General features: G+C 37.8%; 2 protein-coding genes and 1 long non-coding RNA gene across 7 annotated transcripts; 1 reads left to right on the forward strand and 2 right to left on the reverse strand.

The window, feature by feature from the left end:
- Positions 1 to 5,740: 5,740 nt before the first annotated feature.
- LOC127944612 (soluble calcium-activated nucleotidase 1) lies at positions 5,741 to 12,981 on the reverse strand. 4 transcript variants are annotated; one of them, XM_052540671.1, is made up of 4 exons: positions 12,824 to 12,981; positions 7,800 to 8,461; positions 7,257 to 7,460; positions 5,741 to 7,045 (listed from the first exon to the last, which is right to left on the reverse strand). In XM_052540671.1, the coding sequence occupies exons 2-4, from the start codon at positions 8,437 to 8,439 to the stop codon at positions 6,675 to 6,677; spliced, it is 1,215 nt and encodes a 404-aa protein (XP_052396631.1). In that variant the 5' UTR covers positions 8,440 to 8,461; positions 12,824 to 12,981; the 3' UTR covers positions 5,741 to 6,674. The 4 variants fall into 4 exon arrangements, with proteins under 4 accessions (XP_052396631.1, XP_052396640.1, XP_052396650.1 ...); XM_052540680.1 differs by lacking the exon at positions 12,824 to 12,981 and adding an exon at positions 9,807 to 9,895; XM_052540690.1 differs by lacking the exon at positions 12,824 to 12,981 and adding an exon at positions 9,579 to 9,714.
- On the forward strand, positions 9,792 to 22,925 carry LOC127944674 (uncharacterized). 2 transcript variants are annotated; one of them, XR_008150403.1, is made up of 3 exons: positions 9,792 to 9,933; positions 21,014 to 21,141; positions 21,902 to 22,925. It is a non-coding gene; the product is annotated as an uncharacterized LOC127944674 (long non-coding RNA). The 2 variants fall into 2 exon arrangements; XR_008150402.1 differs by lacking the exon at positions 9,792 to 9,933 and having other exon boundaries at positions 20,742 to 21,141.
- On the reverse strand, positions 13,610 to 16,434 carry LOC127944655 (synaptogyrin-2). Its single transcript, XM_052540759.1, has 4 exons — positions 16,216 to 16,434; positions 15,288 to 15,525; positions 15,069 to 15,202; positions 13,610 to 14,970 (listed from the first exon to the last, which is right to left on the reverse strand). Exons 1-4 carry the CDS (start codon positions 16,309 to 16,311, stop codon positions 14,776 to 14,778), a joined length of 663 nt encoding a protein of 220 aa, XP_052396719.1. The 5' UTR covers positions 16,312 to 16,434; the 3' UTR covers positions 13,610 to 14,775.
- Positions 22,926 to 26,304: the final 3,379 nt, after the last annotated feature.

The raw sequence follows: 26,304 nt of genomic DNA on the forward strand, positions 1-26,304 counted from the left end.
AGTCAACTATTGTGAAACTTAAATCAAATGCTGTGTAATCACATTCGAGGGCTACCAAAAGTTTCATTTCGTGAAAATGGGAAGTTTCATTACTGCAATGTATGCATTTAAACAAGAATTGTCTGTCAGCATGTCTGGGCTAAGGTTAGCCACATGCAGTGCAAGTGAGATCAGTCAAAACTAATTCACACAATACAAAAAGAAAGTGATTAGTTAATTTCGTACATGTTCTCCCTGTCACAGCCAGCACCTCTGATCATGGAGAAGAACGCCATCCACCAGCTCTTTGCTGCAAAACTAATTCTGTCAGAAGGCTTGGTCACTGTAAGCAAGGTTGGTTGAGTCTGACTCTGTTTTCCCAGGGTCCCTACAGTACAGCCTACATTCCCAGCAGTTGCTGTCAACCTGTTCTTTTCCTTACTGGAGTCACCACTTCCACCCTACAGTTTTTGTTTAATTGGGCTTCCCAGTCAGTCTCATCCCATCTGGTCAAGTCAAGTCAAGTCACCTTTATTTATATAGCACTTTAAACAAAAATACATTGCGTCAAAGCAACTGAACAACATTAATAAGGAAAACAGTGTGTCAATAATGCAGAATGACAGTTAAAGGCAGTTCATCATTGAATTCAGTGATGTCATCTCTGTTCAGTTAAATAGTGTCTGTGCCTTTATTTGCAATCAAGTCAATGATATCGCTGTAGATGAAGTGACCCCAACTAAGCAAGCCAGAGGCGACAGCGGCAAGGAACCGAAACTCCATCGGTGACAGAATGGAGAAAAAAACCTTGGGAGAAACCAGGCTCAGTTGGGGGCCAGTTCTCCTCTGATCAGACGAAACCAATAGTTCAATTCCAGGCTGCAGCAAAGTCAGATTGTGCAGAAGAATCATCTGTTTCCTGTGGTCTTGTCCTGGTGCTCCTCTGAGACAAGGTCTTTACAGGGGATCTGTATCTGGGGCTCTAGTTGTCCTGGTCTCCGCTGTCTTTCAGGGATGTAGAGGTCCTTTCTAGGTGCTGATCCACCATCTGGTCTCACCATCTGGCCGGGCGACTGCAGTGATCCTCTGATCTGGATACAGACTGGATCTGGTGGCTACGGTGACCTCGGAATTAGAGAGAAACAGACAAATATTAGCGTAGATGCCATTCTTCTAATGATGTAGCAAGTACATCGGGTGTTATGGGAAGTGTTTCCAGTTCCGGTTTACCTAATTAATGCAGCCTAAAAATCCTTTAATGGATTTGGATATTAAAAGCATATTAGTATGTTATGCGTAAACCAGGTTAAAGAGATAGGTCTTTAATCCAGATTTAAGCCTGCAGTTGATTTCGATATTCTAGGTATTATAAAATTACCTGAGTTTTGAGAATGAAGCGGGCGTAGAGGATTATAGTGTAACAAGAGACATTCAAATACTGAGGTGCTAAACCATTCAGGGCTTTATAAGTAATAAGCAATATTTTAAAATCTATACGATGTTTGATAGGGAGCCAGTGCAGTGTGGACAGGACCGGGCTAATATGGTCATACTTCCTGGTTCTAGTAAGAACTCTTGCTGCTGCATTTTGGACTAGCTGTAGTCTGTTTACTAAGCGTGCAGAACAACCACCCAATAAAGCATTACAATAATCTAACCTTGAGGTCACAAATGCATGGATTAACATTCATACATTTGACATTGAGAATAGAGGCCTTAATTTAGAAATATTTTTGAGATGGAAAAATGCAGTTTTACAAATGCTGGAAATGTGTCTTTCTAAAGAAAGATTACGATCAAATAGCACACCTAGGTTCCTAACTGATGACGAAGAATTGACAGAGCAGCCATCAAGTTTTAGACAGTGTTCTAGGTTATTACAAGCAGAGTTTTTAGGTCCTATACTTAACACCTCTGTTTTTTCTGAATTTAGCAGTAAGAAATTACTCGTCATCCAATTTTTTATATCGACTATGCATTTGATTAGTTTTTCAAATTGGTGTGTTTCACCGGGCCACAAAGAAATATAGAGCTGAGTATCATCAGCATAACAGTGAAAGCTAACACCATGTTTCCAGATGATATCTCTCAAGGGTAACATATAAAGTGTGAAGAGTAGCGGCCCTAGTACTGAGCCTTGATGCATGTGGAAAAACTGGTCACATAACTAGAGATTGTCAAGACAATGAGAGACCTCATCAAAGCTTTGTCATGCATTTGGAAAGGATGGTCACATAGCTGGACATTGTTTGGAGAAAAGTAGGAAAGATGAGGAAGTTGTTGTTTTGCATGTGGAAGGATGGAACACAAGGCGAGACAGTATCACTTTTCAATCAAAAGAATGGCCTATCGAGATTAGAGCCATTTAGAAAACCATTTGGCACTATTGAAAGGTAACAAATGAAGAAGCCATTCACACTTTGCCAGACACAGCACTTGATGAACAATATAACTAGTTCAGACACAAGCAGATACCATTTGAAGAACAAGTCAGCAGAACCAGTGGAACCAGGGGAATTGTCTCAAGAAAAAGAACAGAGTGATCCATGACCTAGAAATCCAGAGCTTTACAGACCTGCAAGATGCAGATCTCCAGGCTGACAAGAACTAGACACTCTTGAAACTTACAATAGGATGGATGTACTGATGGAATGACAAAGACATCAACAACACCAGTGACTACTTCTTCTAGAAGGACTTTTTCAAATTGAAAATAATGAACAATGGATGAGAAAACAAGGAGAGATCAAACCATTTCAGAGACTTTGGACAACAGTCTTTGCACCAAGATGGAAAACATGAGGGCAAAGGACATATCCACACTAAGAAATGCACATAGACACAGACTCACTGCACATGACAACAAAAGGAGACAAATATATGCATACTCAAATGCAGAACATTGTCTACTGAATGCACACAGTGAATAAAGGATGTTCACACTGAGATAGACACAATGCATGTGACAAAATGAAAACACAATACTTGCTTGCATGCACGTACACACACACACTTTATGTTGCCCAAAGAATGTTTTTGCTGGTGAAATCTGTGTAATGGGAGTGAGTGTGAGTAACACAAGCTTCTTTTGGATCAAGAGTATCAAAGGGGGGACTGTAGGAAACTATAGTCTGCCCAGACCCAGATTCTACTCCAAAATAGATGTTTGATTATGCTCATTTCCCAGAATGTCTTAATTATTATAGAAAAGAAAGTCAGCGGTCATGTTGTTTCTAGATCATTTGGGATACGCACATCCTGAATGGGAAAGGGTGCGGGACACAGAGAACCATCTCAGGCAACAGGGTTTGAGAACTTTATTAACATACAGATCTGTTACGACAGGAGCAACTTCATTAAATGTAGTAAACTCTAACTGTATAATAGGTTTGGGTTTAGGATGTGCATCATTCATTCTGACTACGTTGAACCCAAGGTACTACATGTACATTGTCACTGCTCTGCTGCAATAAACATATTCATCAAGATCTTCAGCGTCCTGATTATTTTCTGAACTCTGTCATGGAAACTAGTATGTACCAGGCTTAATTAAACAATTTAATAATCAATTTAAAATAAATTTATACCAGTATGATATTACTCTATACCCACATTGGACAAGTTGTTTGGAAAGGGAAGGATTATTCAGCCGTAGGCGCCATCTTCTGACAATAGGTGGGAATTCATCTAGCATGACCCTCACAGTGTATTTTAGATATTGTCTAGCCATTGAGTGTACATCGGTTGCACACTCATTATTGCATTGCATTATGGGATTCATCGAGTGCACTTGATAACCACTACAAATGGCTGTCCCCTCAAATAGTGTCCTATTTGAGGGTATAGGTAGAGGTTTCGACACAGCTCTTGCCTAGTTCTTATTCTGTTAAATGCTCACATTATTCATTTGCTCTCCCCTATTTATTGTGTTTTGATCCTTTATTCTGATTTTCGCTAATTGTATTTGTATACACGAAAGTGGTTTGTGCCTTGTACCATTTGCTTTCTTGAGTTAAGCTTTCCCTAGGCTTGTCCTGTCCTGATTGTTTTGTCTTATCAAAGATCTGCTCTACCTGTCGTCTGGACCCTCTGCAGGCCGCTGAGCTCTTCCATCTCTCTCAAGCCCTTTGGTTTTGGTGGTCAGTTTTTGAAATTATTAATACTGATCTTTCCTTCTGGCCCTGATCTTGCACCTGGTTTTTCTCATCTGCTCTTATTGAACTGCCTTTCTCTTGCCAGAATAAATTTTCCCCAGAACAAAGAGGCCTGTTGGCAAGTTCAGACTTTCATATTAACATCTAGACTAATCTCAAAATCCGGTACTATACTTCTCTAGCCACGAGGAATGTTATACAGCAATAATTAAGTGATCAGTAGGATGGTGACTGATGTAACTGAAGACACTTGATGTTCACATAAATTATCTCTGAAGTAATGAGTCAATATCTTAAATTCACCAATATGGTGATCAGTGTTTTCAGTTGGGCTCTTGAACCTTGACGCTTTAACATTACATTTTGTCAGGCTGCCGATACCACATTATAGCAGTCAGATGAGCCAAGAGAAATGTGATCAGGTGTTGTTGTGGTGTGTTGTGACCTGAATCACTGATCTCACTTTGAGACTAATCTCTGAGTAAAGAGTTACCTTATTGATTACAGTGGCCCTGGGATTCTACAGCCTAAAAACTGGCAAAATAAGATTATGAATCTCAACAGTTGTGACCATCAAAAAGTATGACATTCAAACCGAGCATTACATTCTGGGTGCCACCAGTCAAAATTCATCAATGGCTTATTATTATGGCATGAATACATTAGGAGCTGTATTGTCTTTGTAATTTCTTTTATTATTACTTTATTTATGTGACTTTTTAGTAACTTATTTGGTGATGTTTAGATTTGTTCTGTCTGTCTGTAATCATTGTTGAGAATAATACACAGTTTTTTGATGTATGTGTCTAAAAATGAAGTTCTGAATGAACATGAAGTGTTTTTTGTGCAAAATCTCTGGAACATCACAGGGCTGCAGCAATCAGTACACTATCGCTATCAAAACATAACCAACATCTGAAGACATTTTAATTTCATTTTATAATTTTTTTTTTTTTTGCCATAACAGATGTTAACAGTTAAAGCAGCCATAAAAAAAATAAAAATGCTTTAAGAGCCCAACTTAAAGAAACACTTGACTTGCATAGTGTTGACCGAAAAATGTTGACTCTTTTATTCAGTGATTCTGCTTGTTAACATCAGGGTCTTAAATAATGGTCAATAATCACTCAATTAAACACCTAAAGGGGTCATATGATGCGGTTTAAATGTTTCCTTCCTCTTTGGATAGTTGCAAGCTCTTGAGGTATAAATAAGATCTGTAAATTTGCAAAGACTCAAACCCAAAGATAAATTATTTATAAAAGTTAAGAGTCAACCACACTCCCCTAAAACGGCTCATTCTAACATGCTCCCACATGTCTACATCACTGTGTGGGAAGATTTGCTTAATGTCACCTAAATGTTCTCTCAAAGAAAGAAGGAATAACTTTTATTCTCCTGTTACAGCAATGTCGTGGAGTCGATGTGTGTTTCGTTGTGAGAGCAAAACTGCTTTGTTTGGCCTTCCAAAAGAGGACAATTAAAAACTAGAAATTATTTTTAGCAGCATCAAATGGCCCCTTTAACTTCAATGTTACTTTTAACACTTTGAGTGTAGACACAAATAAATTCTGGGGAGAGATAATTTAACACTGGGTTTTTCGCCATTTACATATCACTATAATTTTATTTATTAGTAGTATGTACAGTTTTCTAGTTGGCACATTTCCTTCTGAAATCCAAACAATGCTATTTCAGAAAAGAGCATCGCTGGTACTGATCTTCACTGGTCCTCTCTCACTTGCAGACTCTTCAAGGTTGTTGTCTATCACATAAGATAACCACTGGGGTGTCTCAGGGAGTTCAACAAATCTTAATGGAAATATTTACTGGGTGCTTACCTACTGGCTCAAGTCAAGGAGACCAAATCTCTAAAAAAAAATTCATTTGTTATTTTGGTCATTTAGTGATTACGACTGATTCAAGCAATTGGATAAAAGAAAATGAGGTACACTTAACTCTTTCTTAAAACCCTTCAATCTGTTGTTTTCAGAAGAAAAAAAGAAAAGGAAAAAAACAGCAACAACAAATAAATAGCTCTGGTGCATCAATGAAAAGTAAAGTTCATTTTGTGACAGTTGAGTTTTTTAAGAGTTATTTTTAAAAGTAGCTGATCTGCTTAAGACACTTATCAAGAAAGTAAAAAAAAACATTCATCAAAACCACGTCAACTGCTGTAATCTGTGTACAGTAAACAATTTTATGCATGTACTACAGTCTATCACTTCATTCATTCTGTTACATTCATTACACAGTAAGTACAGTGCTGTCGTGAAACCACTAATGGTCATTGTTGAAAATGGCAATGAAAAACTTTTGATGAAGGCTCTGACATGTCTCTTAAAATAAAGGTTCAACACGTACTAAATCCTTCAGTCTCTTTAGGCAGTTGCTGCCAATAGCCAGTCTGCATTATTTGAACATCATTCAACTATTTCAACAAAAATACACCTCAATGTCCACATCCAGACGTACATCATCTAAAAGAAGGTATTTACTAGTCCTCAGCATGTGTTTACCTTCAGAAAAATCCCTCTGACACTAAATGAATTCGAGTCCCTCATACTTCACGTCCCCAATCTTGGTTTCAGGAAGCAGGATTCTGCCATCTAGGGTGAACGCCACAATGTAAGTGGCGATTTTCCCAGCGTCCTCCTCAGATTTCAGGGCAACAATAATCTGATCATCTGTGTTCGGGACAAACTTGAATGACGAAAAGCCATGTGTAGGGTTCAGGGGTCCAACATCTCTCACTTTAATGTCCTGGAAGTCTGGGGAGCAGCTGAGCATCAGATTGGTGCCCCTTCGCTCATCTGCGGTCTCGTCGTATCGCTCGCTGCTAGCACGACGTGGCAGGAAGAACCAGCGCTGCAATGTGTCGCTCCAGGCTGCAGACTCGTGTATGAGGTACCCTGAGATGACAACAGAAAGGAAATGAGCAGGGAACGAGAACGAAGCATTCATTTCAGTGATGTTAGCGACTGAATATGGAAACATGGAACTTGGAAAATGAAGTATTTGTGGGTGTTAAGACTATAAGAGCTCTTGACACTCTTAAAAGTCACAAAAGGTCTTGTGACATCAATGTCACTTTGACATGTGACCCTGAAGACTGCTGTTTACCGGGCGGACTGATGCCTGCAGCGCTGCGGAGAGCATTGTACTTAGGGACCCAGTTCTGGTGCTGTACATCTCCGTTGAATCCCACCACTTTTACCCACTCAGGATTGTCGTTCAGCACTTCTCCACTGGTGGTGGTCCACTCCTTCCCCAAACCCCCAACATACAAGTGCTCGTCCTTCACTGCAAGCCACTCAGCCTTAAACCCTAGAGAACGTCACAGAAAGAACCACGACTGAACCGGACATCATGTGTGAATCAATTGCTTTGAATTTCATTCATTATTCTATCTTTAATGTAATTGTCTTTTACTGTTACCTTAAATTCAGCTGATGATAAAGATGATAAATTAATGTAGGTGTCAAAGTGCGGAGAGTGAATGAATGGTTCAATACTTACTGTTCCTAATGAGTGTGTGTGTGTGTGTGTGTGCACTAACTTGGATGCGTTAAATGCAGAGGACAGGTTACCATACTTAGGCTTCACATCACTTTGAAAACAGCTGTGCTAAATTTTTATGCAAAATGGTACAATAGCAACACTAACCTTTCGAAACCGAGCCATCCCCATCTGGCAGAATCACCCAGGGCACTGCCTTGAGTCCATCTATGTTATATACAACACCCGTACGATCATCAACGCTGTACAGTTTGCCATTAAACACCACTAATTCGGAGAGCTCCATGCCCCGCCCCTTCTCTGCCAGGTGGCTTTCCAAGACCACCCTGTCCTGATCCCATTCAACCGTCACTGTATCTCCACTCTCGGACACCAGGAGGTGGCCCTTCAGCATGTAGCTAAACCAGGTCAGCTTCTTGTCGCTGAGTGAGTTCGTGTCCAGGTCAGCGATGACCCCTATACGGTAGCGTGTGCCCTGTGCGGTGCGCTCTGGTGGACTGAGGGGGTATGTGTCATTGTAATGGCCCTCCGTTCTCACTTCATGATGGTTTAACCTCAATCCATATTTTCCTCTGGGATGAGGGTGGAAGGGCGAAAGCTGAATGTAGAGGAGGAGGACGAAGGCTAGTGCTGATGCTATCACCAGAATGGCTTTCCATTTGATGCGGAAGCGGGAGTCGGTGGTGTTAGTCATGGAAGCCAGCATCGGGAGCCCTCCAACAGAGATGCGCAAAGAGTTCATAGGCTCATTTTGGTTAAGACGTGCATAGCCTGGAGAAACAGGCATTAGGGAGGGACAGCAGCCACACCTACACAGGGAACAGAGAGCATATTTAGCTCAATGTGACACATTTACATTTATTCATTTAGCAGATGGTTTGATCCAAAGTGACTTACAACTGAGGAATACATCAAGCGATACATCATATAAACTGTTAGCATCTGTTACTCGGCTTAATGAAAGGGCAGGAAAGGAAGTGAATCAACGGCCAGTCACTAGAATCAGCACAACCTGTTTTACAACCTCTATTTGCATGAGTTTCTCTTTTTTCCTCTCATCAACACAACCTGTTTTACTCTTATGAGAGACACTGGATCTACCTAAACAGGTCCAGGAATACAGACAGATAAAAACAAAGAGGTCCCACACAAATGAAGCCACAATACAGTCAGTTGGCAACCCCCAGTGGGTTAGTTCAACCAAAAATTGAAAATTAGCCCTCACGCTCAAGGCATCCTAGTTGTATAGGACTTTCTTCTGTCAGACGAACCCAGTCGAAGTTATATTAAAAATGGTATTTTTTATGGATGGGCACTTTTTATTTAACTTCTTTTGGACTGATGACCTACAACACCCGCTGAAGGGAATTAAACAGCTTGAAATATTATAGACAATTTTTAATATAACTCTGACTGGATTTATCTGAAAGAAGAAAGTCCTATACAACTAGGATGCCTTGAGCGTGAGTAATTTATGGGCTAATTTCTTTCTTTAAATTCATTGTATTTGTGACGACTGATGAATGATTGCACATCCATACGAACTTCTCCGCTCTGGCTAAACTCTATGTGCCTTAGTGGATAACTCATGTCATACCATTTCAATAATCCCACTTTTACAACTCTTTCTGCACACTAGCAGCGCCAAACGAACCTGCAACTTTATGTTCTTCAAATACGGAGCAGTTCTCCAATCTACTATTGGTCGTGAGCCAATGTGTTGTGCTGGAATTGATGTGCAAACTAATTCAGAGCGATTTCTGATAACCACAGTGTTGACTCTATTCAGGGAAACCAACTTACCAAATAATATACCAACCTGGAGGAGGAGAAATGTAAAAAAAAAAAGGTCACAGCAATTTTAACCCCTTTCTGCATTGGTGACAAACCCGTTTAGCGACCTTGTTTCTCTATCATTTCATTTACCTGTCAATCCTTCATTGAGACAAACAGGAGCAAAGGTTACAAACGTACAGACAACAATTTTAATCTCTCCAGCGTGACTCCTCCTCTTAAGTTTGCAAACAAGAAATATACTCAAATAGATTATCAAATAACAAAAAAAGAAAGAAAGAAGAACCTGTGTCAGATAGATCACTCTTGTCCTACCTAAGACACAACTATTTAGTTAGAGCCAAGACACCAGACACTTACCAGCTTCTCCAGCTATGACAGGACACACTGATGCCACAGCAACACTTAGTGTAGGAAATGAATAACGTTGACGTGGAGGTAAGGAGTGGCTTGGTGAACGGACGGAAGGTACACAGAGTGAAAACAGGTACGGCGGGATATTACAGCAATGAAGTGAAAGCAGTTAGCCAGTTTAAGAGATTTAGCACAATTCTCATGTTTAAAAAGCCCTAGTCTTATATATAGATAAGTGTGTTACTCCAACTGAAAGACTCTGTACTGAACCATAACTATGAATTTCAGTTCGTTAATGAATGTTTATCTGAAATGTTAATATTTAACACAACTGAAAATCTGAAACACAACATTTTATGAATCTACATGGAGGAAGGAAAGACTGTAAATGGTATAAATGGTGTAAAGCTAAAATGACTTCATGAGGTTTGTGCTGTCCATCCAGTTTGTGAAAACCACTGACACTTTCCTATCTGGCCGTATTGTTGTAATTCACATACTCCATTTTACACTGTGTAGCCAGGGTAAATTACGCAGGTGTTTCCCAAGTTTTTAGCCACAAACACAAGCATATCAATGGTTTCTGGTTTAAGAAATGCTCTGTGGCATGACACTATGTTACCACAGGTAACTCAACAATTTTGTGTGCAATGCACAGCCTGTCTTGTGGGTGACAGTAAAGGAAAACAATTCATTGTGCCATGAAAATTTATTAATTTCATGTTCACATATTGAAAAATAAACAAGGGATAACTGCAGGCTGAATCAGTTGGGGTGGCAAAAGATTAGGGCGTGAATAAAGGTCTTTCTAATTGTTTAGGGGTTAAGTGTTAGTTCAGTGTTACTACCCGTCTCGAAATAAACTATCCAAGTGTACGCTGTTGCTTATATAATTATCACACTACAATACAAAATGATTTGTCAAGTAAATGAAACACAAGGAAACATTTGAGTTGAAAGTGTTACAGCTTACTTCTAAAGATGGCAGTAAACATGACATGGTAAATACTGAATGAAAAATACTGAAAGCAGGTTAAGATGCATTTAAAGTGGACCCTGCTTGCCTGCAAATGATCTACAAATGAAGAAAGGGAAATGAATATGAACATTAAAATTTATGTTGCCACCTCACTGTTCTCTCTAAAGGCAAAATGCAGTAGCTACACCAACAACCTAACTGAGGAACTGGCTTCAAATTTACTTTAATTTTTGCATTTTGATTGATGTTATATGAATTATATGTCTCTTTATCTAAACAGTTCATTCAACCCAGCCGAAAAAAAGAGTAGCACATGTGTATTCAGAAAGAGAATGTACTTAAATATTATTATTATTATTTTAATTATTATTATGCATCATATTAGACTTAACAGTTTTGCAAAACATCTGTTGCCCCTTTGACTGTACACTTGTGTAAACCTCTTCCATAAAAGAAACTAGAAAACTAGGGGAGCACGATAAATATCGGCCGATAATTAATGTGCATCTCGTCAGTAAACTGGACACACTGGATTTGATCAGCTTCTCAGTTAACAATGGCTCTGTGTAGTAACAGCTGCTCTATGTGAAATCACACTTTACTGACGAGATGCGCTTTAATTATCGGCCGATATTTATTGTGCACCCCTATAGAAATTTCTAATAGGCCTGTTCAGATTAGCATTTTACTGAAATAAAATACAACATTACTCTGATGTGCAATTAAATACACATGATTAGAGTATTAAAGATTCTTTGTATTAAAAACACTCAAATACTAGTAATAATGTGTACAGCTTATTAAGTGAAACATATTCACCAATAAATGCCAACTACAAATGTTTCCACTTCCCCTTTCATATTACACAATACTTAAAAACTAAATTTAGATGTTGAGTTGTATTTAAAAAAAAAAAAACATTCTTTGCGAATTTGTGGAATAACAGGAATGTAATCTATTCTTGTTTAATAAAAGACAAGTTGTATACACTTAACTACACACAATTTAGGACATTTGTAAGCCTTTGGCAATACTGAATCTTGCATCCACTGATTCTGATGATCTCAAAGAAGTTATGGTGACAACAAAATTGCTAAATATGTATTTGTATTTCATTTTGTTTCCCATTCTTTGATCAGTGATCCACAGTTAACTGTCACTATTACACTGGTCTTTGTCCATAAATACCAATCAGTTTACTTAAGGAGCACATTTAACTTGGTCAATTAATTCTGAATCAGATGGCATGCTTTTGATTCATTCCTTTTGAAAATGTTTTTTAACAAAGTTCTAATTGTAATAAATGTAAACAATCGCTGCATTATTCAGTAGAGTATAATATTGCTATTGACCTTTCTATATATGTGAATATTCCACAAATAATTACAAAGACTAGCATCTGTACCAATAACAAATCATGGATTCAATAATAAGAAACTGCTTAGGGCTCGTGAACTAATCTTTAGTCACGTGACGTAAACATTTAACGGAAGACCAATCGGACAGCGCTTCTTTCTACCTCTTTCATCTGGTATTTGTTACACAAATATATTATAATTATAAATAATTCTTATTCTCCATGTGTTCGGTCAAATACTTTGTCTAAAGGCGTTAAGCGTTATAGTATATTACACAAGAGTTAGTCTCTTGCACTACTGTTAACAGTCTCAGATCTTCGGTTACGAAAAGATCTCACACAAACAGAGGGCTAACTTATTCATCTGATGTCACATGTCATATTTGCTTGGACTAGCTAACAGTGGCATGTCTAGAGAGCAACAGTGATTTTCTGCGTAAACCCGGTGCAGTGTTCTCACTGGTTCTCAATCCTGGTCCTGGAGAACCCCAACACTGCACATCTTAGACGTTTCCCTGACCATAAACACACCTGGTTCAGCTCTTCAGCTCATCAGTAAAGACTAGAGACCTCAAGGGAGTGTGTTTGATGAGAGAGACACCTAAAGCTTGCAGTGCTGAGGGTTCTCCAGGACCAGGATTGGGAACCACTGCAGCTCAAAGTATTTATAAAGCGTACTAAACTTACAGTAGCGTGGAAAACAAGGTTCAAAATGAATCCGGGGCTGTTGATGATCAAACTGCGGCTTGTGAACTCTCATTCCTCACGGATCCATTCAGGCAGCTCTGCGCCGAGCATCCCACCCACTTCCGCAGTCGGGGGCGTGGTGCGCAGCGAATCAGACCTTTCCGCTCATACGTGCGTACATTTTACGCATACATTATAACTACGACAGCAATGAAAACATTGCATTTTACAGCAAGAGTGACCTATATTATCATTGCTAAAAAAAAAGTAATAAATTAGTACTTTAAACACAGCAGTGTTACAACCTTTTAAAAGAGGCTACATTAGTTACTTTGAAATGATTTGTAACAAAGCGCTATACAAATAAACTTGAATCGAATTAAAAATTACATCTAAATTAAGAAATTATGTAAAATGTTAAGAGTCTAAGATGTGCACCAGGCTGTGCAATTATTATTGTTATTATTTTTACAGGAATAGTAAAATCTGTAATTTATTCACCCTAAATCCTGTAGCAAACATGATTTGGCTTTCTTCTGCAGATTATACAAACTTTACTGTAATACTGTACCCCGTTGACTCTTTAAATTTTGAAAATTGAGACATCTTTATCTCTCTCTTTTTTTTTTCTTTTTTTTTGTTGAAAATTCTCTTTTGTGTTTGTGAGTGTGTGTTTTGCAGTAGAAAGAAAGTCATACTATAGAGGGTGAGTGAATGACCACAAAAATTAACCAATTATCAGTCCCCTTATCATTCGATTTCAAACAGGATACAAGAAGACTGATATCAGTTAACACTGGAAAGAATCAAGTGTTTATTGTGCGGCATTTCCTTACAAAACCAGAATGTTGCAATACCTTCCTTTACAAAACAAACAGTTGCAAAGTAAATTAACAGAGACACAATGATCATGTGCTATTACAGAACTGTGTGAACAAAACTACCATACTGAAAAGAGTTTCAGTTCGGATGATTATTTCTTCTAGTTTTTTTTTTATTCATTCGAGGGTAATGAAGAAAACGGTAAAAGTGGTCTAAAATAGTCGATGCAGAAATACACGAATATAAATTCCTTCAGATCAAAGCCGATTGCTAGATATTCTTTTCAAAGATAAGGCACAATTTCAATAGTAAGAGGTAGAAATCTTCCAGTGAATTTGGCCTGACATAAAAGAACATTAAAAGCTAAACTGCTAGAAGTCATCCACAATATTACATTATATGATTGTTTAATACTTCAAAACTCAGGTGCTTAAAGTTTACAAAAAAATAAGGCTTATCCACAAAAAAGCCTACGGTCTGTCAAAAATGAAATTAAAGCACATTTACAGTAGTTTACTCATTTCTCACAACCTCAATCTCAGCATTCAACAGTTATCTTCACTAGACTCAAGACTGAAGTTAATAAAGCCTTTTGGCAATAGATTTAGTGCATACTTTTCATGTGATATATGGCAAAGCAGTGCTTTTAAGGAATCACTCAGTAATGTATTTGGCACAGAGTCTGTTCACTTTCTATTATCTGCATATGAAGAACTTCGTCTAGATTTTGGTTCTGTATATAGAAACAACTCTACTTTTAAGGCACGTCAGTTCTGTAGATTTTCATGCATTATCTGATTGTGCATTCGAAGACATGGAATAAAGCAAATTCCATCGATTTCATAAAAACTGCAGCTGGTGTTGAATCTGTTTTTCAGAAACTAATTTGGAAAGAAAAAAAAAAAAACCTAGCAAGATAATTCTGCAGATGTGCAAAGATCTTTTACAATTAGGGTCATGTTTAGAATTTGCATCAAAAACTAAATAAAAATAAATATGTTTTTCCAAACCTGAAAATACACACTAGCAAAGAACACCAAATCCCCGGTCACAATTCAAACTCTTATGAATAAGGAAAAAACACAGTCCACAGTGGCGAGCCTCTCAGAAGTGTTAAAATGCCTTCACCCTCAGTACTCTGGAGGCTTGTACTCTCCCTGTCCCGCAGAGCCGGCGCTGAATGGGGACTGCTGGTAACCCTGTGGAGCACCAGCGTATGCAGTAGGGTATGGGGAAGTTGGGTCACCCGCTGGATCATTGTAGCCCATGCCAATCTCGCCCATTCCTTGGCGGTATCGTTGAAATGCAAACACAGAAAGCGCGGCCTTGAGAAAAAGGGTGAGACTTGTTTCAGTTTGATCAAACAGAAAGGAGATCGTAATGCAGCAACAGGAAGTCTAACAATAAAGTGAGATGTGCTCACCCAGGTGACCGTGGAGAAGAAGGAAAAGGTCACCACAGCTCGAGCTGCATCAGCGATCACTGCGGTCTGAGTAGTGTAAGACCACTGATTGGCAAGGAAGCAGAAACACACAAACCACAGGAACGTCCACAGACCTGATAAAAAAAAAATGAACCGAAAATGAACGTTCTTTCATCATTCACTCAATCCGACGTCATTCCAGAAACTCATAGTGCTTACCAGAGAAACCAAGATCAGCCAAGACGATGAATTTTCTCTCGTTGGCATTGCTTATCTGTGGGAAGTAGGCATCCAGCACAATAAAGACAACACAGGCCAGGAAAGCTAAAATCCCAATGCCAATGCCATAGCTGCAAGCACCGTCATTCTCATTGAACATGCATTTAGTGACGTCTACACGGTGGTCGTTCATGTAGCCTTCAGAGAGGATGGTAGCAAACACCACTATGGAGAAGAGCTGTGACGGAAAGACACAGACAACAGAAGCTCTTTAACTAGGCATCCTCACAGGACTAAAAACACCAAAGAAACTGCTATCCAGGGGTGCGTTTCCCAAAACCATAGTTGCTAACTTGTTAGCAGTAGTTGGTTGGCAATGGGAAATTGCACTGCAACCAACAAAGCTGCAAACTTAGTTAGCAACCATGGTTTTGGGAAACGCATCCCAGACCGTGTGTGTGTGTGTATGTGTGAAAATGTGTTGCTTGAAATGTGTGCTAACACTATATTTCTTAAGAACATCAAAGTCTTTGCAGTAAATAATGAAATATAAAAGTATGCCAAACTGCTCCATCAGGGGCCATTGTAACTTAACAGTACTTTTGTAGTAAATGGTTAAGATTACATAAAGAAAGAAAGAAAGAAACGCAAACTAGCTGCACAAAGCTGTGTATTACAGAACTCTGCTATGTTCTCTTGATTTTAACCCTGTTGACAAGTCACATGATGCAGACCTCGAGATCAAACTCCCAAACTCCTGCTGCCATATGTCTGTGCTTCGCTGATTACGACGGCACAGCTCTGTTTTGCGTCTAAACTCTGTTCAGCTAACACAATTTGAGGCCAGTCAGAATAATACCACACACTTTGACCATCCTCATCGAGCAGGAGCACTAGCTCGATGAGCTAACGATGACTTAGCTCTCACCCAGCTGAGCAGCCGGACGATAGTCTGAGGTCGTTTCACAAAGCTCCAGATGTCAAAGGCTCCTCCGGCCAGCGATGCACCGTAAGCACTCTCCATGTCCGCTCTTGTGACTGTAGCCCCTCGTTATTATCGGTCAGCGCTTCGGCAGACTGTCCAGCTTCAGGATCTGCTGTTTACTTTCACAACTGTTTCCTGAAAGTGTTGCAGCACCACCCATCAGGGAAGTACACGTCACGTCAGAACCAACATTCACAGACCGGCAGTTATTACAATCATAATCAAACATAAACAGCCCTGTTTTTACACACGCCCTCTATCTATCTATCTATCTATCTATCTATCTATCTATCTATCTATCTATCTATCTATCTATCTATCTATCTATCTATCTATGTCTGTCTGTCTCTCATATTAATAATTAATATAATACAGGCTGTCATTCTGTTGATCTAGTGCTCTAGATAAACTACACGTGGCTTGAGTAATCAGCAGCTGTCTGTTATATGCCATGGACATGTTTAAATATTAAGGAGTGTTACGCTTTTCCAGTGTTGTGCTGTTTGTTGGTGTTTCAAGAGTTCAGCTCTGATCTAGGTGCAGAAGTACAGGCCTTGTTGTTGTTTGAGGGGTGACCACGTGGCCTCAATCTGTAGAGAATTTAAACTTTTAACACCGAGATACTTTTTCATTTATATGTTTGTTTGTTTGTTTGTTGACCTTTTTTAATGATTCTCTCATAACTCTGGAGTACGTGTGTAAGCACCTATGAATATAGTCCTCTAGGTGGCGCTCTTAATCTGCTTTTAATTGAAAGGTTCGCCCAGAAATGAATGTTCATTATTTGAGTCATTCCTCGAACCAGGATTTGAGGCCCTCTGACCTTATTAAGTGTATTTTATCTATTGGGTCACCAAAATCTATTTATTTATTTTTTATCTTTTTGTATTAATTAAAATGTATTTTGTCATTTAATAAGGTCTAAAAACATGACATACATTTTATCTAAATATTACAAATTATCTGTTTTTATTTTATTAATTTTTTTCTCAGTGGACCCCACCTATTTTGCCATGTCCCTCATGGCCTCCTGTGAAAGTGTACTTGGGATATGAATAACACAATTCGAAAAAAGCCCATACATTTTTCCATTCTCATAAATAGTTATCTGTATTTTTTGGCTGGTAATGTTATTATTATTATTATTTATTAAATTCATGATTATTCAATAAAATCATATTATTTAGTTCGGCACCTCAGTAACCCCTCAACCCTGTTACACAAATCATTCTCCCCCCATAAAAATAATGAACTGATCCTTATGTGACATCATTAATAGGAAGTGACACCATATAACTCAATATTGTGATTGTGAAGCTTAACGACTCAACCCCATTACATCAAATAAAGATAGAATACGGTAACTTGTGGAAATTATCTTTGTTATTTAACTATAATCATGATTTCTTAATATCATGCATATCATGTGCTCTCTTGTTATTCACTACATCAAATCACAACCCCGTTATTTATCAGATCATAACTGGGTTGTGAGATTGTGATGGGGTTGTGCTTTTAACACTTTGGTTCTGAAGTCATCCAGAAATTTAAATTAATTATTATATTTGATCAAGAATCTTATACCACATGTATATGTTGATTCTAGTAATCAGTGTTCAGTAATACCCCATAATGACAACATGAACAAAGTTTGTTTGAAATCTTTGCAAACTTAATAAAAAGAGAGAAAAAAAAAATCACATAAGTATTCACAGCCTTTGCTCAATACTTTGTTAAAGCACCTCTGGCATCAATTACAGCCTCAAGTCTTTTTGAGTATGATGCTACAAGCTTGGCACATGTATTTTTGGACAGTTTCTCCCATTCTCCTTTGCTAGACCTCTCAAGCTCAATCAGGTTGGATGGAGAGTGTCGCTGCGTCAGTTTTGAGATCTCTCCAGAGTTGTTCAGTCAGGTTCAAGTCTGAGCCATTCTGGGACATTCACACAGTTGTCTCATAGCCCCATTTTTGTTATCTTGGCTGGGTTCTTAGGGTTGTTGTCCTGTTGGAGGCGAACCTTCTGCACAGTCTGAGATTCTGAATAATTAGCATTAATGCTATCTCAATATTTTGGTGCACTGAGCTTTTTTTCTACTCTAACGAGTCCCTCAGTCCATATCGCTGAAAATCAGCCCCGCGGCATGTTGCTGCTAGCAGCACACTTTACTTTTGGAGAGCTGGTTTCCTTCAAACATGATGCTTGAAATTGAGGTTTATCAGACCAGAAAATCTTTCCTGAGGTAGTCTGATGGTTCTTTAGGTGCTTTTTTGCAAATCCCAAGTGTGTTTTCATGTGTCTTTACTATAGAGACTGTGTCTGTTCCCCGAACTAGAAAATACAAAAAATGTCCAAATCAATTCAAGATTAACAATTTAATTGATGTTCAACAGATAAAAAACAGATCCAATATGGATAAACAAATGATACAGCATTTCCGTAAATGATATGATCACTGATTATAATCTAGATGTGCTCTGTTTGACAGAAACCTGGCTAAAACTCGATCATTACATTATTTTGAGTCCAACCACCCAAGATTACTGTTATAAACATGAGCAGCGTCTAAAAGGCAAAGGGGGAGGTGTTGCTTCAATTTATAACAATGTTTTCAGGATTTCTGAGAGGGCAGGTTTCAAGTATAACCCGTTTGAAGTAATGGTGCTTCATATAACATTATCCAGAGAAACCAATGTTAATGATAAATCCCCTGTTATGTTTGTACTGGCTACTGTGTACATGCCTCCAGGGCACCATACAGACTTTGTAGTTTGGGGATTTTACATCCGAGTTAGTTCTGGCTGCAGATAAAGTTTTAATAGTTGGTGATTTTAATATCCATGTTGATAATAAAAAAGATGCACTGGGATCAACATTTATAGACATTCTGAACTCTATTGGTATTAGACAACATGTTTCAGGACCTACTCATTGTCAAAATCATACTCTAGATTTAATACTGTCACATGGAATTGATGTTGATAGTGTTGAAATTATGCAGCCAAGTGATGATATCTCAGATCATTGTTTAGTTCTGTGTAAACTTCATATAGCCAAAATTGTAAATTCTACTTCTTGTTACAAGTATCGAAGAACCATCACTTCTACCACAAAAGACTGCTTTTTAAGTTATCTTCTTGATGTATCCAAATTCCTTGATGATGTAACAGAAACTATGGACTCTCTCTTTTCTAGCACTTTAAATACAGTTGCTCCTTTACGCTTAAGAAAGGTTAAGGAAAACAGTTTGACACCATGGTATAATGAGCATACTCGCACCCTAAAGAGAGCAGCCCGAAAAATGGAGCGCAGCTGGAGGAAAACAAAACTAGAGGTATTTCGTATTGCTTGGCGGGAAAGTAACATATCCTACAGATACATATATATAACATATCCTAGCTAACTGCTAGATCTGGTTACTTTTCATCTCTTTTAGAAGAAACCAAACATAACCCCAGGTATTTATTCAATACAGTGGCTAAATTAACCAAAAATAAAGCATCAACAAGTGTTGACATTTGCCAAATTCACAGCAGTAATGACTTTATGAACTACTTTTAAAATCGATACTATTAGAGATAAAATTGTAACCATTCAGCCGTCAGCTACAGTATCACATCGGACAGTGCACTATAGACCCACTGAGGAACAGTTCATGCCACTCATTCTGTACTATAGGCGAGGAAGAATTGTATAAACTTGGTAAATCATCTAAACCAACAACATGTATGTTAGACCCTATACCATCTAAGCTCCTAAAAGAGGTGCAAAAAAAAACACAACTTGACCCCAAAGAACTAGTTAATTATGAACCATCTTGAATCTCCATTTTCTGTCCAAGATACTAGAAAAGGTGGTATCCTCACAATTATATTCCTTCTTAGAGAAATATGGTATCTGTATGGATTTCCAGTCCAGATTTAGATTGTATCATAGTACTGAGACTGCTCTCCTTAGAGTTACAAATGACCTGCTCTTATCATCTGGTCGTGGTTGTATCTCTCTATTAGTTTTATTGGATCTTAGTGCTGCCTTATTGATCACAACATCCTTTCGCATAGAATAGAAAACTTTGTTGGCATTAATGGAAGTGCATTAGCATGGTTTAAATTGTACTTGTATGATCGTCATCAATTCATAGCAGTGAATGAAGATGTATCATATCGATCACAAGTGCAGTATGGAGTACCTCAAGGCTCAGTACTAGGGCCGTTATTCTTCACACTTTACATGTTACCCTTGGGAGATATCATCAGGAATCATGGTGATAGCTTTCACTGTTATGCTGATGATACTCAGCTCTATATTTCTTTGCGGCCCGGTGAAACACACCAATTTGAAAAAGTCAATGCAAAGTCGATATGAAAAAAACTGGATGACGATTATTTTCTTTCTGCTAAACTTTGAAAAAACAGAGGTGTTAATTATAGGACCTAAAAACTCTGCTTGTAATAACCTAGAACACTGTCTAAGACTCGATGGCTGCTCTGTCAATTCTTCGTCATCAGTTAGGAACCTAGGTGTGCTATTTGATCGCAATCTTTCCTTAGAAAGCTATGTTTCTAGCATTTGTAAAACTGCATTTTTCCATCTCAAAAATATATCTAAATTACGGCCTATGCTCTCAATGTCAAATGCAGGAATGTTAATCCATGGATTTATGACTTCAAGGTTAGACCAGAGCCATATAGAGTGAGAGTTGCGACAACTCCATTGACTCCAATGGAACGCTTTTTTTACAGCAATGGCGGCTCGTGGAGCCTCTCAATAGTTCCCGGAAGTAGCAGCAAACCGATGCCGCGCCGTAGAGATGCAGCCTTACTGTCTATGGATGCAGCAGAACAAACCGTTCGCGACGCACTTTTAACAGGTAAGACGTTTAAATAATAAGATTGAATATTATCAGTACATCTTAATAACAATAAATTGCAAATTAAAACCTTCTAGTAGATTATCACTCATTAAATGAGTAGATTTAAGGTTTGTTATCAGATAACTAACAGATTAGGCTAGGATTGGAGCTGAATAAAGTTAGTAACGAACACCCTAATAATTGTAAAATCTGTTCTCATAATTTAGTTTCATCCATCGTGTTTGCAATTAGAAAAAAAGGAGTATAAACATATTTTTTTGCAGGGTGGGGAAAGTTAGCTAACGTTACATAGCCTATTACGTTAGTTCAATATAACGTGTGACAGCGGTGAGTGGAAGTGGTAAAAATGAGGTTATAAAGTTTGTTCCTTATTACACGTATTAAATTACTTAATAATAAAAGGAACCCTATTGATATACATTTAGAGTGAATTGAGTTTGCAAAAACATGGGTGGAGTGTTTTTAGTCATTGTGATTCATTTACTATTACCTGTCTATATTATATAATAATACTGTATTATATACTTAAACTTGTTAGTGTATAAAAGTAACATACTGTAACATTCTGTGGGTGCTGGTGGGTGGAGGATTAGTGGTGCCACTGAACTGTTCTGGGATGGAGCATCAGTGAGGATGCAGGTCAGGAGAGCTGAAGGGACCTTTTTTTTGATAGCTGAATTTTCATTATTTTTCTTAGTGCTGCCTTTGCATTGTTTGATTTTTTTTTTTTTTCTTGTCTCTTAAATTTTTTTAATAGACCCAGGTAACTGGCTGATGGTTCACTGGAATGCTGACTGACTGCTGATTGACTTGCTGCTGGTTGACTGGGCAATGTCACCTGTCCCCGTCTCTCCTCTCTAGCCATGTCCTTTTTCTTCACTCTCACTTTCCTTTCTCTGAGTGTCCTCGTTCTTTTTTCCTCAACCTTTGAAACTGATCGAGGTAGAATACATGGTTTTGCTAATTTTAAATATTGAAAATATCACATCACTTTACTTCAACTAGTACGAGTTTGTACTTATTATATATGAATCACCTGAAATAACATAGCTGTAATCAGCAGCCATTTCTTGTATGTTCACAGGTCTAGGGGTGCATCGTGGAGCAGGGCCCTCCTCTTTTTGACCACAGGACAATGTACAAAGATTGTGGGAATAGCATCTGACATCAGCCTACTCTTGAATTTTTTGGTCATGACAAATTGCTTTGCCGCAATTTGTCTGCATACTGACTTCAGTTTAGTTTACACACACACCTTTTTTTTGTCTACCCACATACAGTACATATCACATGGTGGTTAAATGCACAGTTATAGGTAACACTGATGACTCCCTGCAATGTCTCACCATGAGTCTCAGCTCCCTGGGTTTTGCAAGGGTTTGCTTGTTGCTTATTTCTAGTAAAACATTGTCAATGTAAAAAAGTGCAAATAAATTTAAGTATAATTACCTAACAATTTTTTGTTGTTGTAATTTTTATTTGTATTTAGATTGCTCCTGCTGACTTGAGCCAACCATTATTTTCTCCTCTCTATGTCAGCGGGGAAGCCATACATTCGCACACCTTTCTCTGACTGAGTGGAGCATCCCCATACAGCACAGTAAACCACGGTGGAGACTATGCAAGGACAACATGAAAGAAAGGACACATACAAAATGCTTGTCATGCTATTAAATTTATTAGAAATGTATTCATGAATTGCTGTAAATAGTTAATTGTATAATTACAATTTAAAATAACTGTTTTCTATTTTAAAATGGAATATACTCCTGTGATGCCAACCTGAATTTTCAGCATCATTACTTTTGAATGGCAGTGTACGTGTTTAAATACGAGTATGCTTAAGTTGTTTTAAACCTGAATATATTGTGTACATGAATAAGTATTGTAAGAATTATACTAGATATAATAGGTATATTATTTATAATACATAATTATATTACTATATGTAATTGTAAGAATTATAAACAGTAAGCTTCATTTTACATTTATTTAACATGCTAATTACGGCTGGTAACAGTTAATTGACCCATAGTGCGGCGCGAGCTGAAAATCACCTGTCACCAGCCTGTCTCTGTACTACCTGAAAGTCATCAATATGACATGAGTTAACATGAGATCAGTGAAAAAATGGACAATATGTAACGTAAAAAGGCAACAGCAACCCTTGTTTATAAAACTTAACGTTAGCCTGAAATACGTTTTTAAAATAACGGTAATTGAACACTAATCCTCAAATATTACCCGATTTGATATTTTAAAAACAACATCGCTGTAACTACATAATCATGCTACATACATATGTCAGTGTGTTGTATAAATATATAAAATAAATGCATTTATTGACTCCTTATTACCAGAAATCGCAGTTCTGTCACTCTACTCTATCAGTTTGAATGGCCGCCAACGCACTTCCTGGAACTATTTGAAGTCTACACGAATCACGTGACAACCAAACATTTCGAACTTCCGTTGTCGCAACTCTCTCTCTATATGGCTCTGGGTTAGATTATTGTAATGCTTTATTGGGTGGTTGTTCTGCACGCTTAGTAAACAAACTCCAGCTAGTCCAAAATGCAGCAGCAAGAGTTCTCACTAGAACCAGGAAGTATGACCATATTAGCCCGGTCCTGTCATCACTGCACTGGCTCCCTATCAAACATCGTATAGATTCTAAAGTATTGTTTATTACTTATAAAGCCCTGAATGGTTTAGCACCTCAGTATTTGAACGAGCTACTGTTACATTATAGTCCTCCACATCTGCTGCGTTCTCAAAACTGTGTTCCCATTGACCTGGTCCCTACACAGTGTTCATTGCTCCCTACTCCCTGAGCAGGGGAAATCTGTTGAAGTTTACTTCACTTCGGAACATTCATTCACGGATTTGCGCTGTGCAACATCTTCACACATGGAAAAGTGTGACATCATATACCTCTGTCAATAAATACAATTTAATTTCACACCTCGCACACTTCAATGCACTTTGAATGGAACGTATACATTCACTTCGAACTGGAATCATGGCGGAATATCCTGTGATGTTCACTTCGCAGGGCACTTACATTTCAATAGAACAAAGGTCTGAAGCCATCAGAGAAACATACTAAATGTGCAGAGCAGGGGGCACGAGGACTGGAATTGAGAATTTATTAAATTAGATAAGATTTCAACAAACTCCTTTCACATTGTCATTATGGGGTATTGTTTTTAGAATTTTGTGGAAAATAATTTTATCAATTTTGGAACAAAATGTGGGAAAAGTGAAGCGCTGTGAATGCTTTCCGGATGCATTGTACAGGTGGGTGTTTTATGTTGATACAAAAAAACCAGAGCCTGTGTGCTTCATGTGCTTTTTCATGCAGAGATCTTTAAAGAAGTGTGGGCCAGATACTGAATGCCACAAAAGTTGTTTTATTTTGATGACCTGTTCAGTCAATTTATAATTTTCTAATGTATACTATGTTATTGTTGTTTTTCCTGCAGACGGGTAATAAAACTCAGTTCAATTGCAATTTATATCTGTTGTCTTTCTTGGTCCCATAATGCAATACTGTGTTTAAAGAAAATCTAACAGTGAATCGGATAAAAAAAAAACAACAACTATTTATATGTTAAGTTATATTTGTCTTCTCAACACCATTACCCTAGTCTCAAACCCGTCACACCTACATTTTCATTAATTATAATAAGAAAACCCTTCTGAAGTTCTGAAGTTAATCCACTTCTTTGATCAAAAATGTTGAGGTTGCTGTCACAAAAAATTATATTTTAGGATTTAGGAAAAGTGTAAGATTTTAAGTAACTTATATTTGCAAATACTGTATTAGTGTGAGGGACATCTGATTAATTACAATTAAATGTTATGATCATATTCAGAGAGTCCATAACGGGGTTGAAGATTAATAGTGCCCATATCTTACAATAATGACCAATAATAATTGATTTGGAAAATATCTTTTTCAGGAAGTTGGCATTAATGCTGTGGGGTGTTCAGAAAAGTAATATATTTATATATAAAAAAAAAATCCAAATCATACCGGTTTCTTGGAATGATTCATTTGTTTACAGAGTTCATGTCTTACAAACCTGACTACATTTCACAAAATAAGATATTAAAAAAATGTCCAGTCAACATTGTACCCTACTGGCTGTCACCGTATGGACTATGAAAAAAAATGAATGTACCTACCAAACTGATGATAGGAATTACATTTCAAGTTGCTTTAATACAGTGGACCCAAAAAGTATTGGAACAATTAAGCCACGCATTAAATTTTTTTGTTTTATGTACATAATATAAAAAAAAAACTAATTTGTTTTAAATAAATATTAGCATAAGCACACTTTTCAATCAAATTATCTCACAAAATGAAGTTTGTTACGTTTCAAAATATGCCTATTTAATATTATCAGTGCACCCACTGTCCTGCTTTCAGAAACAGATGAAAGGTTGAGCTGCACAACACAGAGGATTTCATTCCAGAGCAAATGATGTAAGATACATGTTTTAAATCAGCTTTACAGCAGATGTTATAGAAGGTGACACATTATCCACTCACACTTAATAAATGCAACTGACATCAAATTCATACTTATAATGTATCTGTTGTATCTATGACACGGCCATGAGGTTTTGTGAGCTTGCTGCCGATACAAGTACATGTTCTCACTGTACCGTATGACTGAATCTGTTATAGCTGACTTTTCCAGATGAAGGCCGACTTACAGTGAGTTATCAGTCTCCATACCATGGAAATATCACATACTGTAGGCCTCTGTTTACAATATCACATACTGTACCACACTGTAATGTAGAACACCTGTCTCCCACCTGATGATGGATGCTGTCATTGAGTGTTTGTTTCTTCTGCTCTTTCCTGCTCTATTTTCACAAATTAGAAATATTACATTGCAGTCCAGTTGCTGTGAATGATAACTGTGAGGTTTATATGGATGAAACACTGTGTGAAGTAAAAGGGATACTTTGTGGTTTTCTGTTTTGTACTAACTGAGATTATACTGAAAGGTTTACTTTTCTTTTTTATTATCTGTTGTGCTAAGAGTGTTGTTCGTAACACTACGTATAGTACCAAAAATAGACAAAAAGAAGAAGGAAAAAAACCTTGCTAGACGTCAGCCTGTTGTTGTTTCTTCCTCC

Source organism: Carassius gibelio, chromosome A3 (assembly GCF_023724105.1).
Source record: "Carassius gibelio isolate Cgi1373 ecotype wild population from Czech Republic chromosome A3, carGib1.2-hapl.c, whole genome shotgun sequence".
In the NCBI taxonomy this organism is placed as follows: domain Eukaryota; kingdom Metazoa; phylum Chordata; class Actinopteri; order Cypriniformes; family Cyprinidae; genus Carassius; species Carassius gibelio.